Genomic DNA, 17,500 nt, shown 5'->3' on the forward strand with positions numbered 1-17,500 from the left:
TTCATTTTAGAAGATGGAGACAGAGTGCCACTGCTAATGTGTATTTGCTGTAACCACCCTGAGCAGAAGCCCAGTGTAAGGTCTTGCGTATAAGGTCTTGTGTGTAGCCCTCCTACTACTGAGGTGGACATTGAAATCCGTTGAGAAGTCAAGCGGCCACAAGGTGCTGGCCTTGCAGCCGCGAGGTGCTGGCCTTGCAGCCGCGACGACCACTGCTGGTCCATTTCTACAGAGTATGCGTGAACTACAGTGCATGTACGCGCCTAAAAGGCAGTAAGGCAGTAAGGGCACCGGCCGCGGTCATCCCATCGGATTTCAATCAGTCCACAACAGTAGTACACACTACCTTAGACGATCAGAGTTGCCACGTGCTAGATACAGGTACACACATCGCAGATCACGTCGACCTGATCAACAACAACAACAACAACATGTGCACATCACACAATATATAATGAGTCAGAGCATTTAGTGAAAGACAGAAACCAAGCTTGTCAGCCAGTTTGGCCTCTAGCACTTTCTAGACTCAATAAACCTATCGTATAGAACATACATGTGCGACTGTAGGATACATACCCGTATTTTCCCCGATAAATGTACAGTACTTTTTATTTTTTCAAATGTGGTCAGACCTGTACTACTATAGGAGACTGTACTAGTATTGGAGACGTGTACTTTTATTGTTTCTGGAAAGATTGATTGCCTGGGTTGGGTGGCAAACAACTCGTGATAATGATGCTGTAAGGCTGTAAATACATCCAACCATGGAAAGAATCAATGTACAAAGACACAAAGATGATGAACGGTTAAGAAAAACGAAGTAAAGTGGACCCTGGTCCCTGTACCTCAGTAATGCCCATCACATCATTCCTGCATGTACTATTTTTAGAGACGTGTCCTTTTATATTTTTGATCCACGCTCTCAACATGTACTACAATTGGAAACGTACTACTACTAGTATTGGAGACGTGTACGTTTCATGGGGAAAATACGGTAATTTATCTGCCATTCCTTTCCCTTATGGGAGCGTTTCCTAGCACTGCTGCTCCACAGTCAACTAGAAGTAGAACCAGTTACTTATGGCCAGGGCACCAGGGTACATGGGTCGGAACAGTTGGTCAGGCCATGGCCCATCCAACTCTTTGGTGACCAGTGCATGCCTACACTGCTGAAAACTCATTTGCACCCGCCATATCATAAACACCATATGGTATGGCCGGATCAAGCAAAAACTGCTTCCGCCGCTCTTGTCACACCCACCGTTAGGCATTGCACCTGCCGGCTCGGGCATTCCAGATCTTAGTGGCTGCCATGAGTCTCCCCGCTAACGAGGAAAAACAGGTAGGCTACCTCATAGAGCTCTGTGCACTAGTGTGGTGTGTATGTGTGTGTGTGTGTGTGTGTGTGTGTGTGTGTGTGTGTGTGTGTGTGTGTGTGTGTGTGTGTGTGTGTGTGTGTGTGTGTGTGTGTGTGTGTGTGTGTGTGTGTGTGTGTGTGTGTGTGTGTGTGTGTGTGTGTGTGTGTGTGTGTGTGTGTGTGTGTGTGTGTGTGTGTGTGTGTGTGTGTGTGTGTGTGTGTGTGTGTGTGTGTGTGTGTGTGTGTGTGTGTGTGTGTGTGTGTGTGTGTGTGTGTGTGTGTGTGTGTGTGTGTGTGTGTGTGTGTGTGTGTGTGTGTGTGTGTGTGTGTGTGTGTGTGTGTGTGTGTGTGTGTGTGTGTGTGTGTGTGTGTGTGTGTGTGTGTGTGTGTGTGTGTGTGTGTGTGTGTGTGTGTGTGTGTGTGTGTGTGTGTGTGTGTGTGTGTGTGTGTGTGTGTGTGTGTGTGTGTGTGTGTGTGTGTGTGTGTGTGTGTGTGTGTGTGTGTGTGTGTGTGTGTGTGTGTGTGTGTGTGTGTGTGTGTGTGTGTGTGTGTGTGTGTGTGTGTGTGTGTGTGTGTGTGTGTGTGTGTGTGTGTGTGTGTGTGTGTGTGTGTGTGTGTGTGTGTGTGTGTGTGTGTGTGTGTGTGTGTGTGTGTGTGTGTGTGTGTGTGTGTGTGTGTGTGTGTGTGTGTGTGTGTGTGTGTGTGTGTGTGTGTGTGTGTGTGTGTGTGTGTGTGTGTGTGTGTGTGTGTGTGTGTGTGTGTGTGTGTGTGTGTGTGTGTGTGTGTGTGTGTGTGTGTGTGTGTGTGTGTGTGTGTGTGTGTGTGTGTGTGTGTGTGTGTGTGTGTGTGTGTGTGTGTGTGTGTGTGTGTGTGTGTGTGTGTGTGTGTGTGTGTGTGTGTGTGTGTGTGTGTGTGTGTGTGTGTGTGTGTGTGTGTGTGTGTGTGTGTGTGTGTGTGTGTGTGTGTGTGTGTGTGTGTGTGTGTGTGTGTGTGTGTGTGTGTGTGTGTGTGTGTGTGTGTGTGTGTGTGTGTGTGTGTGTGTGTGTGTGTGTGTGTGTGTGTGTGTGTGTGTGTGTGTGTGTGTGTGTGTGTGTGTGTGTGTGTGTGTGTGTGTGTGTGTGTGTGTGTGTGTGTGTGTGTGTGTGTGTGTGTGTGTGTGTGTGTGTGTGTGTGTGTGTGTGTGTGTGTGTGTGTGTGTGTGTGTGTGTGTGTGTGTGTGTGTGTGTGTGTGTGTGTGTGTGTGTGTGTGTGTGTGTGTGTGTGTGTGTGTGTGTGTGTGTGTGTGTGTGTGTGTGTGTGTGTGTGTGTGTGTGTGTGTGTGTGTGTGTGTGTGTGTGTGTGTGTGTGTGTGTGTGTGTGTGTGTGTGTGTGTGTGTGTGTGTGTGTGTGTGTGTGTGTGTGTGTGTGTGTGTGTGTGTGTGTGTGTGTGTGTGTGTGTGTGTGTGTGTGTGTGTGTGTGTGTGTGTGTGTGTGTGTGTGTGTGTGTGTGTGTGTGTGTGTGTGTGTGTGTGTGTGTGTGTGTGTGTGTGTGTGTGTGTGTGTGTGTGTGTGTGTGTGTGTGTGTGTGTGTGTGTGTGTGTGTGTGTGTGTGTGTGTGTGTGTGTGTGTGTGTGTGTGTGTGTGTGTGTGTGTGTGTGTGTGTGTGTGTGTGTGTGTGTGTGTGTGTGTGTGTGTGTGTGTGTGTGTGTGTGTGTGTGTGTGTGTGTGTGTGTGTGTGTGTGTGTGTGTGTGTGTGTGTGTGTGTGTGTGTGTGTGTGTGTGTGTGTGTGTGTGTGTGTGTGTGTGTGTGTGTGTGTGTGTGTGTGTGTGTGTGTGTGTGTGTGTGTGTGTGTGTGTGTGTGTGTGTGTGTGTGTGTGTGTGTGTGTGTGTGTGTGTGTGTGTGTGTGTGTGTGTGTGTGTGTGTGTGTGTGTGTGTGTGTGTGTGTGTGTGTGTGTGTGTGTGTGTGTGTGTGTGTGTGTGTGTGTGTGTGTGTGTGTGTGTGTGTGTGTGTGTGTGTGTGTGTGTGTGTGTGTGTGTGTGTGTGTGTGTGTGTGTGTGTGTGTGTGTGTGTGTGTGTGTGTGTGTGTGTGTGTGTGTGTGTGTGTGTGTGTGTGTGTGTGTGTGTGTGTGTGTGTGTGTGTGTGTGTGTGTGTGTGTGTGTGTGTGTGTGTGTGTGTGTGTGTGTGTGTGTGTGTGTGTGTGTGTGTGTGTGTGTGTGTGTGTGTGTGTGTGTGTGTGTGTGTGTGTGTGTGTGTGTGTGTGTGTGTGTGTGTGTGTGTGTGTGTGTGTGAGAGAGTGCGTGTGCGTGGTCTTACCCATTCTGGGCTTGTAGTACTTCATTATACCGGAAAAGTGCTCAAAGGTGATGCCATCCTGAGAAAATGGCCACAAACAAAACACAGTAGTGCTGAGTAAGAGTGGAGCCATAGTTACATACCCATGCAGAACACAGGTAGGACATGTCAAACACATCGTATACAGTTTCAGATCGCCTGTTTAGTCAAAATTACCCGGACCAGAAGTGCAGTTGCATTAAAAATACAAGAAGAGTCCATTCATCTAAGACTGGTACCCCAACGGTTTCGGTATTGGTGTCTGGAACGTATAGTGGTAGGTTTGTCGAGTGGATGGTTTGACGGACTTCTCGTGTTCCCTGAATGGCAGTCGTGAGTCAGACAAATGTCAAGTTGCCAAGGAAAGCACGAGCTCCCACGTAGGGAGCAACACACTATCCCTCATTGTATTGCCCGTGCACATTTTCTTTGCTACATTTGAGGGTTTAAAGTCCAGGGATGAGTAAGAAGTTTGGCCAGATTTTACAAAATCAGGACAGGTTTACCAGGGCAAAATGCATGGTGAAGCAGGTCCTAAACCCAAATTTTCTAATTTTAAGTGAGTTTTTGAGCTTCATTCGGCCAAAACCAGGCTTTCAAAAGCCAGAGTGACTAAACTATTTGAATTAACTGCAGTGAGTAACTTTATATTGTACGTATCATTCCAAGTTCACCACGTCCTATGAGACATACTGTAACAGCAGAAATTTTCGGTGGTGTAATTTTTTCGGTATTCTTCAAAATGGGCGGTTCGGTGGAGGGAACATTTTCGGTAAACCCGTTTTCCAGGTAAGTATCGACATTTTTGGTGCGTTTCATTTCAGGTAAAAATTGTCGGCGCCGAAGTGACCGAAAATAAAACACCGCCGAACATTTCTGCTATTACAATAGCTTACTTCTCCTGTGGCACGTGTGATTAGGTCGTACATCAGCATGATGACTTTCCTAAAGGACACAACAAATGCAAACATTCGCACACAGTGAATTATTTCTCTTAGACCATATGCATGCATGTACGTATATCTGTTAAAAAGTTGATGGACAAGCCGCCGTTGTTCACGAGTAGAAGGAATGGAAAAGGGAAAAATTGGCTGCCACCACCAGGACTCGAACCGGGGACTTTTGCTTGAGGCCAGCGATGACCTAACCACTGTACTATTGTGTAGCTGTCATCAGAGCATGCTGTTGGCTAGACACTCTTATGTCTGTTGCTCTGCCCCGGACCATACATGGCTCAAGGCAACTAATGTATATGACCCACCCGGCACCATAGCCAAAGATCAGTGCCACCGCAGTCATAACATTGAGATAGCGGTCATATAGTACAGGATCCGAAGCTCAAAAATAAAATTGGGTCTGCCACTTCACTCCGAGTATTTGCCGCTTTCAGAGCTGATAGGTGATGGTTATAGAAGGTCAATTTTGTTTGTTGGCCCTTCTGAATCGGGGAAGGAGACGAGCGGCGAGAGGGTTTTCGTCGACGATTTCGCAAGCCTTCTCAAGCGTTCTCAAGGAGGTCGCAAATTTATTTTCGCCGTGCGTCCGTACGCGCATGGCTTGAGCATGCACACATTGCGCACCCACGACAAACATTTGAAAAATTTAGGAAATGACGACGCCGTAGAAAATGACGACGCTGGCCGGGGAACTTATTAGAGGAAGCACGAGGTCTTTCAATTTCAATCCCACGCGAGTAAGCATGGAGGAAGACGAGAATTGTGCCTCCTGTGCACAAAGTCCAGGTAGTGTTGGGCATTTAGTGGCTTCAGCCAGTACTCAGGTTTCGGAAATTTCGTGGGGCTCATGTTTGTGCCACTGTGTGAAGATCGAAGGAAGCGAAAAGGAGGAGAAAGTAAATTTCACGAACACCAGCTGGTCTCGAGTGGTATCTGCTGCCAAAATTCGCCAGGACGGCACATGGGCCTTTCTCTGCCAGGAGCAGTGTAGCACGGATGAGAGCACCCCGCGTGGCTGGTACCATAGGCGCTGCTATGCAGCCTACACCCACAAGAAGACTCTGAGTCGTTTTGAGGGAGAGGAGAGTGGTGGCCTTGCCAGCAATGTTGACGCAGAGGAGGTGGGTGACGCAGATGCCTGTGAGGATGAACCTCCCAAGAAGCGTGTTATGACACGAAGCAAAGTGACAACCATCGACATCACTCTGTGTATAATATGTCAACAAAAAACAAAACAAAAAAGAACCGGAAAGCTGAACCGCTTACCCTCTGTTCAGAATTCCGTGCTGGCGAAAGCCTGATCCGTGCGGCAAATGCACGTGGAGATGAAGCAGGCCAGCGGATTTTACTTACCCTCCAGGAGGGCAGTCCCGATTGTGTAGCATCGGACATATGCTACCATTTCTGCTGCTACCGTAACTACACTCATTCTAGCACGGTGGCAGCACTGGAGGCAAAGAAGACGACGGCAGTTGCAGACGACAATGTGTACGATAGAGCCTTTGAGTGGCTGGCTGTATGCATGGAGAAGGAGCTCTTCAGTGAGACAGAAATACGAGCGATGCGTATGGACAGCCTGACGTCCAAGTACAGCGCCAAGCTGGCAGAGCTCGGAGCTGCAAGTCAATACCGACGATGGCTGCTGAAGAAGCGCCTGTTGGAGCATTTTGGAAAACGCATCAACTTCGTCCGTCTTGGTCCATTGTCACCCGAGAGCGTTGTAAGCAGCTCCTTGACAGAATCACAACTGCTACAAGTAGTTGGTGCAGCAGTAGCCAAGGCTGAGGCAGCCCAGCAGTGCGCCGACGAATATGCTGGAGATGATATGGCGGATGACGATGCACCTCCAGCTATTGATAGCAGCTGCAAGGTACATGCCTTCCACACAGCCATGGCTCTGAACAACGCCATCCGTGATCAGCAGCCCACAATACCCACCATGCCACATGCCAGTGATATCGTAAATGAGAATGCGCCAGTGCCAGACATCCTCTACAATGTGCTTGCCATGACCATTGTCGGCCCTGAGAAGTGTGACATTGGTGACCTGACGGACTCCCGTGTCCATGTCCCTGCCGACATCCATTGCAAGATTTTGGCAATTGCTGAGGATATTGTGTATGCTGCAACTCGTGGATCTATTCTGACACCAAAGCACGTAGCTTTGGCGCTTACTGTCCACCACCACACGAGGAGCAAGCACATGGTGGATCTTCTCAACCAGTTCGGCCATGGCATATCGTATTCAAAGCTGCGAGAAGTAGAAACCGGGTATTCTCTCGAAGTAGCAGGAAGTTCCGCAGCCAGCAGTGTTGTAGTACCCCGTGGCATTTCCCAGCATGGAGGTGATGTTCATTTCTGCTGGGACAATAACGACCTCAACGAGGAAACTCTGAGTGGCCAAGGGACGACACACTGCACCAACGGCATTGTGCTCCAGCACTCGCTGCCCTTCCAGGACGATCCGTGTCCACCAGAAAGTACGAGCCGTGCCGAGCCAGGTAACCAACGCCGACCGCGAAGTGTTGCCCCACCTGCAGTTCCGAGCCTAGAATACAACTGCGGTGCGAGACCAAGACCTCCTCCAATGGCCCATCCAGTTCCTGATGCACAAGGCTCGATTGACCCATTTCTCACTGTGGCATCGATTGACCTGATTTGGTTCTTGTTGCGCGCAGACCAGACGGTATCACCGAAGTTTGGTAGACCTGATGACGAGTCACAACTGGTACCCGCATGGTCCGGCTTCAATGCTGAACTGAACCAGTCAACCGCGCCAGGGACACCAACAACAGTCGGTTACCTGCCGATCATCTCAGCATCGCCTACAGCCATGAGCACAGTTTATGAGCTTGTTGTCCGGTCCCTCCGCACATCGAAGAAGCTGAATCAGCCACATTGTATCATCACCGCCGACCAAGCAGTTTATGCCAAAGCTGTGGAAGTTTGCTGGAAAAATGCTGAGCTGAAGGATGTAGTCCTTCGCATGGGTGCATTCCATACGTCGTGTGCCTTCCTTGCTGTTCTTGGGAAGAGGTTTGGCAGTGCTGGCTTGGAAGACCTCCTCGTCGAGTCAGGCGTAGTTGGCAGCAATGCGTGCAAGCAGGTGATGGCCGGCAAGCATTACAACCGCGGTGTTCGCCTCCATAAGCTTGCCTTTGAGTGTCTGCTGGGAGTGAACTGGAAGCTGTACGAGGACAGCATTGAAGGTGAGGGGACAGAAACATAGGAGTTGTGCTGCAAACTTTCTTTATTGCATTCCATCTGTGCACACTAGACGAAGTGAAGTAGTTTGAGAAATGGTGCCTGTTGTTCTCACTCCAGTGGTCTGCATGTAGCACTTTGTGTTCTAATTTTCTGACCTATGTACATGTGCGTGTGTGTTCATGTATTGAAGGTGGAGGAGACACGGTGTCAAGCGATCTTGAAGGAACTTTGTCAGCATTGCGCACATCTGGTATATTTGATGGTGCTGAGTCAGTAACCAGTTCATCCAGCTACCAGAAACTTGAGCAAGGGTACCGAAAGCATGTTCAGCTGCAACGCACCAGCCCAGCATCACCCATGGCCCAGTTTTGGCTAACATACCTCGACATGGTTGGCCTGCTGCTTCAATTCATCCGAGCTACGCGGACAGGGAACTGGTCGCTACATCTGGCATGCATAGAGAACATGTTGCCATGGTTCTTTGCATACGATCGACAGAACTACTCCAGGTGAGATGCTTGGGCCCTTCATTAAGTTATCAGCTGTGTGACCGACGCAATTAAAACATTTTGCTTCAAATACGAATCATTCAGTTCTCCTAAATTGAGTTCTCATTACATTGTGCTTCACAGGTACCTGTCGCTGTATTGGCAACAAATGCGTCAACTGCCTGCTACCAACCCTCCTGCCCACAAAGCCCTATCAGGAGGTTGCTTCTCTGTTGCAAGGTCTACGAATAGCTTCTCGAAGGTGGCTGTTGATCAGTGCATTGAACAGACCATCAACCGGCAAAGCAAGTCACATGGAGGACTCAATGGCTTCAGCCGCAACCCAGGTAAGGGCAAAAATTCGTAACAACTGACCAAACTTCAAATTATCCAATAGAACATACATGTACACTGATGGGGAGATACTTCCTGATGATCCCACATGCAAGATCAAACAGTAAGCAACCAATGTACACTATGCAAACACAGTGCTGCCCACCTGCATCACGAATAGGAAATGATTCGACTCTAATGTGATCCTGAACAGTTGTGGATTACATGTACATGATGATGTATTTCTCCTTCCCTTTTCTGTATAATTGTCCTATAAAGGAACTGTTCACCGCTGGGTGCTCACAGCTCACGAGCGAGCGGCTGTTGCAAGTGCATGTAACGACCTCGTCAAAGCGGAGGACTATGATGGCACAGCACGTCCACACAAGGACAACACAGACAGCAGAATGAAACGGGATCAAAGCGACTATGGGAAGCTCGAAAAGCGGTTGGCAGAGTTCAGCCATCCGTTCCTTGGTGAAGATTTGATCAGCCTCTCCAGTGGGAAAGTCTGTTCTGCTCAAGCAACCTCCGATCTCCTATCCAGTCACACGCAGGGAAAGAGTGCAATGAGCAAGTTCGTGGCAGACCGCTTGGAGAGTCAGGTAAGACGGTTATGATTTTGCAGCACACCATGTTAAAAGTCTTGACGTGTGGATATATGATAGGATGCATGTTTTGGTGACATACTTTGTTACCAAACACATTGAAATCAAAAGTGACGCTGTAGGGGATGTTATAATTCCGTTCTGTACTCCGTAATCCATGCACTACGTTCTAAGTTGTCAACCCATTTGTGTGTGTGTGCATGCGTGACTTGTTTCTTCCTACAGGCAGTTGATTTCTTCACACCGATATCACGGCTGAACCTGAAGACGTTCTCGGAAACCAAATCTGCAGCAAAGAAGTCTTCCAAGACAACAGCGATCGTGGCAGATAGGAGCTTATTCGGCCGGCTACTAGTTATGGCTCAATCAAGGTCATTCGACTTGAAGGAACTCTTCCAGCATGAGCTTGGACCAGTCCCATGGGCCCTGGCCAACGCAGACGGATCCCTTGTGAAGACTCCAAAGAGTAAGCTGCTGCTTGCTCTTGAGAAGAAAGTTGACCCACTGGAGTCAGTTCCGCGTGGTCCTGCTGTTATGGTCGACGCGATGGCATTACTGCAGAGCTACACATCTGCGCCACCGACATTCGGACAGCTCAGCGAACAAGTCTTCAAGCAGCTAGTCTCCTACCTTCCAGCTACACCTCCAGCACGAGTTGACTTCGTAGCAGATCAATACCACACTGCGTCGATTAAGTCGTGCGAGCGCTCAAAGCGAACGGCCTCAACTGAGCCCCTGCGAGTGGCAGTACAACGTCCAGACCAGGCTATTCCTACTCAGTGGAAGCGGTTCATGGCAAGCGGAGCGAATAAGGCCGGCCTAATCCAGTTCTTCGCTGACCATTGGAGTTCTACACCGGAGCTCAAGGCAACATTGGGTGTCAGTCGCAGTGTATTCATAACCGTGGGACAGCAGTGCTACGTGTTGCAAGAAGAAGAAGGGAAATGGACACTTTCACGGCACCAGGTGTCCAGGTTAGTATTATAAAAGACAAACAGTACAATGTCATGTTTATTGCGACTTTGACTATTGTCAAGCAAGTGGTATAAAACATTTGCTGCATATTGGTCCCACAAGTACAAGTAGGATATTGCTGATGGATTGAATTCAGTGATGAAAATCACATAATCTGGCAGAGCCATGTTATCGTTCTCTGAATGCCCGGGAAATCATTTTGCTCTTTTTACAATTTTGATCATGTTCACAGGTTGACCAGCAATCATGAGGAAGCAGACACCCGGCTGATCCTTCATGCCGCTGATGCTGTGCAGCAAGGATTCCCAGATGTTGTCATTCGGTCGCCAGACACGGATGTAGCCGTGATTGCCATTGGCTCCGCTAGCAGCATTCCCGGTCGGCTCATATTCCAGACTGGCACGCAGCAACGGAGGCGGTTCATCGACCTTACCCAGCTGTCACAGAAGCTGGGCCCCCTGGTTTCGTCTGCAATTGTTGGACTGCATGCTCTTACTGGGTGTGACAGTGTCAGTTCCTTTTCTGGGAAGGGAAAGACTGCTCCGCTGAAGCTGCTCCTGTCAAGCACGCGAATGGCAGAGGCACTGGCGACACTGGGTGTCAATGCTACATCGGATGACCAGCTACTTTCTGAATGTGAGTGGTTTGCGTGTGCCTTGTATGGCAATCCTGGCCAGCAAGACATCAACAGCCTGCGCTACCAAAAGTTCTGTGCGGCCACATCCTGTGCTCCGCACAAACTACCGCCCTCACGCGACGCTCTCCATCAACATGTGGCCAGGGCTAACTACCAGGCCCACATTTGGCGGAGCGCCACCACTGCGATGCCAGAAGTACCGAGTCCAGTGGGCCATGGCTGGCAGTCGGAGACTGACGGCACGCTTTCCATCTCCTGGATGCTGCAGCGCGTCGCTCCTGCTGACATACTAAAACTGGTGAGCTGTGGGTGCAAGACAAGGCACTGCGTAAGTCAGCACTGTTCGTGCAAGAAGGCGTCCTTGGCTTGCACGGACATCTGCTCGTGCTGCTCATGCGCCAATCCGTTTGGGGCCGTACTCGAACAGAACGACAGCTCCGGTGCCGCAGATGTGGGAACAACTGCATGTGAAGGCGACCAAAACAGTGAGAGCGAGGAAAGTACTGGTGCTGACGACTTTGAAGAGTCTGACTCCAGCTCAGATTCTGATGAGGATCCAGATCAGGAGTTTGACGACTCGCTGTAGACACTGGCAACTGCACCGTCCTCCCCTGGTCCAAGCCACCCATTGTGTTTGTGAATTATGGCTATGGCTGTCAACACACCTAACCTGTTCACACATTGTATATAAACTGCTTGTACATAGCTTGGCTTCTAAAGTGATGACGCTATCATCCTACATTTTATTCCAATGTACATATTAAACTGGGCATATTGTCCATGAATTGCACAGCACTGGACATGTCTTCCTCACTACAGTTGTAGTATTTATTTATTTCATTTTCGATTGAGTAGTGACTACAATGCGTTTATATCATTTCTAGTCTTCTCTAACTCTAATTTAATCGAGTGCTATTGAAGGTGTGTGTGCCTGAGAGAGAAGCAGGGAAAGGGTCCAAGCTTACCTTTGCAGAATGATAGGTAAGGTGTCCCTCGTATCGATCGTATCAACGAAATTCCAATCAAGAAAACATTTGAGATCACTCGCGAAGCGGCGTCAAACTACACGACACGACGGGTAGTTTGTTGGCTCCCATTGCGAGTGGGTAGTGGAAGGACCAAACGATATCTAGGCTAGGCTTACGAAGTCCCTGTGCTTTACTTCTACAAGAGCGAGAGTAAACTTCTTGACCAAGAATATGATCAACAACAAAGTGAAGTCGCCGACCAGATCAGACACTCGCTTTGAGTTTTCAAATTTGACTGCATTTGGTTGTCATGTGCGTACTCTACGCAACTCAGAATCGGCCCGAGACGAAAGGTGAGCAGTTCAAGTGACCGACGAAGCTGAACTAAAATTGCCTCTCGCGGAGCTCCTTCCCCGATCTAGACGGGCCAACAACTACCATTCGACTCCACAACAGGTACTCTCTCCACCTGTACAGTTCGATTTTACTCGGATTCTAGTGGCAGACCACTTTCAGATTTAGACACTTTTTTTTGTCCTGGATCCCCGACTAATACACATCATCATGGCTTTACACGTACTGTACCGACTTTCATAGAGAGCTTGGAAGTAAGTTGGCTTGATCATTCGTAGATTGTCGGACTTGGTCAAATGATGACATTCTCTTTGTGTCATCCTCCTACCCATCCAATTTTCATTATCACCATCATCATTAATTTTACGATTAGTCATCTTTGCAGTCATCAGGCTGGGCCCTCTTCAAGAAGCGTTCTTTTATCAATGTGAGCAGTTAGCTTGTTTTTGTCCAACGAAGAGGCTTCATCGCCATGATCACTATTATCAATGCTGCATGCACATGCATAGAGTTCTACATCAATGACTGCCTCAAGTAGCGGTGATATCTCTACAATGCAGTGTTGGATGAACAAACATGCAACAGTACTATGACGCTTACGTACATACCGTTTATGAATAAGCAGTTTCCTGAACTTGGTCTTCTCCAAGTCTTGGAATGAAGAGAACACCACGGCGAGAAGCTAGAAAGGCGGACACCACATGCACAGTGCAACACATGTGGGCTATTGAGCTTGCTAGTGACTAGGCAATGGGAGTAGTCACTGAATAATTTCTTTTCAACCTAGTGTGACACACACAGGAACATAAGTAAGAGAGTTTTACGAGATCTTTCCAGACGGTCACTTGTTCTGAACACTATTGTCAGTGGATACAGAATGGAGGGCAATGGGTGGTAGCCGATTGGCTAAAAGAGGGAATTGGTAGTGATGAGATAGGCGATAAGTCGCGGATTGTAATATCTCTCAGCGGTGGTGTTGGTGGTGAAGGAGTGCATAGGATGTGCTGCCGCGGGTGAATACAGTTGAGAAAATCAAGTTAGGCGAGATTAGCAGTAGATGTTGGTGCGCGTGAAAAGGTAAAAGTGGCAACAGTATCAGGGATGCATGGTGGGGCACCGGGTGTTGTGTGAGTACTGTCCCACAAACCCCATCGAAGGAAGTGCCACGACACGCTATTCCACACCCCTGCTACCCCATGGGCGCGGAATAGTTCCGGTATTGCTCGCGGCATACGCTCCCACCAAAAACTGGCCCCGCACGACTGAACCGCTATGGCAACATGCTTTTCGCCGTCATCTATTTCGGCCCTATGCGCGGTGCCCGCGTTTTCTTCAATCCTACACCAGCCTTTTTATCATCTTGTGAGAACCGGCCGTCACAGCCGCCGGTGAGAAGGCATAAAATGCCTGTTCGATTTGGTGAAGTGAAATAAATATAAACAAACAACCAAGAAGTCTGTGAAAGCACACGACATTGAACTTCAAATGAAAGTTGTTTGTAGGAGAACCCACAATGTCTTTATCTACTACCAACAGTGGTTCAAGGAGGGGTGGGGGGGGGGGGGGGGAGTGATGAGACAAACCATCATCTGCTATCATCATGACGTACCAGATTGAGAAGGATGAAGACCATCACGCACACGTAGACAATGAAAAACAAAACTGACCAGCTCTGATTGTTGTACGACGGCATCATCACGTCAGGAAAACTAAGAGTGAGTGCACACGTACGCACACATGTACACACACACACACACACACACACACACACACACACACACACACACACACACACACACACACATGTACACACATGTACACACATGTACACACATGTACACACATGTACACACACACACACAAACACATGCACACATGTACACATGTACACACACACACACACATGTACACACACATATGTACACACGTGTACGCACATGTACACATACACACACACGCCCCATGGTATGCACACACACACATACACACGCACACACACACACATACACACACACACACACACGCGCGCGTGCGCGCACACACACAAACACACATACACGCACACATAGTCAAAAAAAGAAAAGAAGGGGATGGTGAGTGCAGAAAAAGAGATAATGGTATAGCAGACAAATTATCACCCTCTCCCTTCCCAGAAAGGCAACCATCCTTGTAGTAGACGGACTTCCCCCTACACAAATCACTATGTATTACTATGTAGTGTAGTAGACGGACTTCCCCCTACACAAATCACTATGTATTACTATGTATTGCACTATGCATTGCTGACACCATCAGATCCCTTGCTTTCATTCGCTAACTAGCGCTCGGAGCTGTAACTGGCAATCTCGTACCATATATATAGATCCGTGTGTCAGTTGCCCAGCTCAGTTGTTGCAGAGTCTTTGCCTCCGTTGTTTCTGTCGTCTTCCCTTCACTTATCGAGTCTTTCAATATACTATAAGTAATTCTGTGTCACCTACGTTTGTCGTTCCGTGTGTGCAATATTGTTCCCTGAGAATACTACCTGTGTTTGGCCGGAGAGACTGAACCAGTTTTGCCTTGTCACTCGGTCGCGTATTACATTTGGTGGCAGCGGTGTTAGCTCTGCGTTCGTCAGTCGCAGTATTCCGGACCACGCCTCGTTCTTTCGCCGTGCAGTGAACGTTGCCGTTGCCGTTCTCGTCTCAACTCAAGCTGAGTAACTTTGTTCCGTGCCAATTTACGATTTTAATATTTACATTTTTGTAGTGCTAGTATTTTCTAGGCTTACTTTGTTGGATCTATTCGTAGTCTTGTCCCCTAAGTAAGCTAGCTCTTCGTTGCCAGTTTTTCTTGCACTGCTCGCCGTACTTGAACTGTTGCTATAGCGTAGGCTTAGTCCTCAAACGCGTCCCGTGTTGCTTGCGAAGTCCTATAGGCCTACTTGTTTGTTTGTTATCCTTATATACAAGACACCGAAAATGGCACAGAATCCTCAAGCTGCTGCTGCCGCTGCCGCTGCTGCTCCCGCTGCACCAGCTCTGGCTCCGGGTCAGGTTCCGGCTCCTCGACAGGCACCACTTGCTCGGCCGGTAGTTGTACCGCCGACGTTTGGGGGTGCCAGCCAAGACGATTGGCACTGCTTCATCGCCAGGTTCGACGCAGCGTGCGTGGTCAATGGGTACCGGGATGCGGAAAGGCTGCAGTTTTTACCTTGTTGTTTCAAGGAGAGTGCTTTTACAACTTACCAGACCATTCTGGCGGCGCACCCGCAGTATACGTATGTAGAAATGTGCACCGAATTAGGGCTACGGTTCGCACCGCCACAGCAAAGTCGCCTCCTTGAGGCCGAGTTTCGAGCTCGCCTGAAACGATCCACTGAGTCCCAGGCCGAGTTCGCCGCAGCTCTTCAGCGCCTTGCGGCACGCGCCTTTCCAGGTCAACAGGGTCCGCTGTTAGATCGCCTGACGCTCAATCAATTTATTGACGGCCAGGTCAATAGTGACCTGCGCTTGCACATCAGGACATCCAGCCCTGCAGCCCTCGATGCCGCCGTTCGACGGGCGTACGAAGTTGCAGCGATCTTAGAGGTCGAGAATCGCCGCAGTCTTCCGGTTCCTACACCAGCCTGCGCTGCCCTGACCGCCTCTATGCCTCAGGCACACTCCGTAGGTCCACTCGCGGATCCGACTCCTACGTCCAGTGCCACCGTGGCCCACGTAGCTCCGAGTTCGACTTCGAGCTCCACCGACCCGCTCGTACTATCGTTGTTGAGCAAAATTTCGGACCAGCTAGCTGATCTACAGGTCTTCTCCGCAACCTCCGCTCCGTCGCCACGGGCGTATAGTGACGACACTCGAGCTCCACGCGGCCGTGGTCACAGCGTCTTCCCTCGAAGCGCGCCCATGTCGGGCCCAACTCGATTTCCTGGCAGCTCGAATCGTAACCCGCCTCCGTACAACGGCACAGGCCGCGGACTTTACGATGGCGCGCGGGATCGCGGGTGCTTCAATTGTGGCGATCCGTCCCACTTCCGTCGTGATTGTCCCCACTCGACGCGTGGGGGTCGTCCGTCGGGAAACCGCTATTGACTGGTGCTGCTCGGCAAGCTCCAGTCTTCGATACTAGTGTTCCTAGCTCGACTGTGCCGACTTGTACTGGTTGTGAATGTCGTCCCTGTTATTGTACTGTTGATGTGCGTTGCCCTACGTCTGCACCTGTGACTGTGTGTCCTGTTACTCATGTTCAGTCGTCTTCTGCAGTTTCTCCGTCTGTCTATGTTGCGGTTAGTCTCCAAGATACGCAATGCCATGCTCTTGTTGACACTGGTTCTAGTGTTTCACTTGTGTCTACTGCATTGTGGCGTAGTCTGTGCACGACCTCCTCTGTCCCTGTGTCTGCTGCTCCTGTTGTGTCTGGTGTGACGGGCCGTCCCCTCTCCACTACGGGTACCGTGTCCCTCTCTGTTTGTACACCCTCGTTCGTAGCTGTTCAGAATTTTATCGTTGCTGCTGATATCACGTCTGATGTAATCCTCGGTGCTGACTTCCTACAGCAGCACAATGTCCTGCTTGATTTCTCCCGGGCTCAGTTGGTCCTGGATGATGTTAAATTGCCGCTTGTACCCCTTCCACGTGTGCGTTCGCTTTCTGCTGCTGTTGCTGCCGCGCCCACACCAGCCCATGTTACGACTGTCGTGCCCGACCTGAGTGCTCCGACTGTTCCTGCTGCCGTCGCTGCCTCCGTACCTGCTGCCGTCCCTGCCTCCGTGCTTGCTGCTGCTGCTCCGCCTGCTGCTGCTGCCAATGCTGTTGAATCTCTGGTGTCTCGTGTTGCTTCCTCGTTCCGTGTGTGCATCACACAGTCTGTTTCAGTTCCGCCCTGTCATGAAGTTATTCTTCCGGTTGCCCCGTCGGTATGTGCTGCTGGCTCTCCTGCTGCTGATACTTCGTATCTAATCGAGCCCCTTGATTCGTTCTCAGAGAAACACCCGACATTGGATGTCGTGTCAGTTGCCCAGCTCAGTTGTTGCAGAGTCTTTGCCTCCGTTGTTTCTGTCGTCTTCCCTTCACTTATCGAGTCTTTCAATATACTATAAGTAATTCTGTGTCACCTACGTTTGTCGTTCCGTGTGTGCAATATTGTTCCCTGAGAATACTACCTGTGTTTGGCCGGAGAGACTGAACCAGTTTTGCCTTGTCACTCGGTCGCGTATTACAATCCTCTTGTGAAAAAGCTGAAAATTCAAGTTATATACTTCCAAGTACGTACAATACTTCAACTTTCTTCACAGATACGGTATTTATGCCTGAAGTGCCAGGCCC

General features: G+C 49.4%; 2 protein-coding genes across 2 annotated transcripts in view; one reads left to right on the forward strand and one right to left on the reverse strand.

Annotated features, from left to right (window-relative positions):
- Positions 1-6: 6 nt before the first annotated feature.
- Positions 7-17,500, reverse strand: part of LOC135830516 (two pore channel protein 1-like) — a 17,738-nt gene continuing 244 nt past the window's right edge. Inside the window, exons 2-6 of the mRNA XM_065342764.1 lie at positions 13,807-13,906; positions 12,806-12,879; positions 4,568-4,616; positions 3,654-3,711; positions 7-407 (exon numbers count right to left, since the gene is read on the reverse strand). Of these exons, the coding sequence (XP_065198836.1) occupies positions 343-407; positions 3,654-3,711; positions 4,568-4,616; positions 12,806-12,879; positions 13,807-13,906 (346 nt within the window). The 3' untranslated portion in view covers positions 7-342. The remainder of the gene's footprint in view (positions 408-3,653; positions 3,712-4,567; positions 4,617-12,805; positions 12,880-13,806; positions 13,907-17,500) is intronic.
- Positions 5,371-11,785, forward strand: LOC135830515 (uncharacterized). Its single transcript, XM_065342763.1, has 7 exons — positions 5,371-5,834; positions 6,062-7,836; positions 8,025-8,343; positions 8,467-8,562; positions 8,987-9,260; positions 9,489-10,237; positions 10,471-11,785. Exons 1-7 carry the CDS (start codon positions 5,371-5,373, stop codon positions 11,459-11,461), a joined length of 4,668 nt encoding a protein of 1,555 aa, XP_065198835.1. The 3' UTR covers positions 11,462-11,785.

This window comes from Sycon ciliatum, unplaced genomic scaffold (genome assembly GCF_964019385.1).
Source record: "Sycon ciliatum unplaced genomic scaffold, ocSycCili1.1 SCAFFOLD_2038, whole genome shotgun sequence".
Taxonomy (NCBI): Eukaryota; Metazoa; Porifera; class Calcarea; order Leucosolenida; family Sycettidae; genus Sycon; species Sycon ciliatum.

Excerpts from the sequence above, each read along its gene's own strand:
- LOC135830515 (XM_065342763.1), top strand. The coding sequence starts at position 5,371 with ATGGAGGAAGACGAGAATTGTGCCTCCTGTGCACAAAGTCCAGGTAGT. Across the intron at positions 5,835-6,061 it reads ACAACCATCGACATCACTCT|CACGGTGGCAGCACTGGAGG; the intron begins GTGTATAATATG and ends CACTCATTCTAG. Across the intron at positions 8,344-8,466 it reads GATCGACAGAACTACTCCAG|GTACCTGTCGCTGTATTGGC; the intron begins GTGAGATGCTTG and ends TGTGCTTCACAG.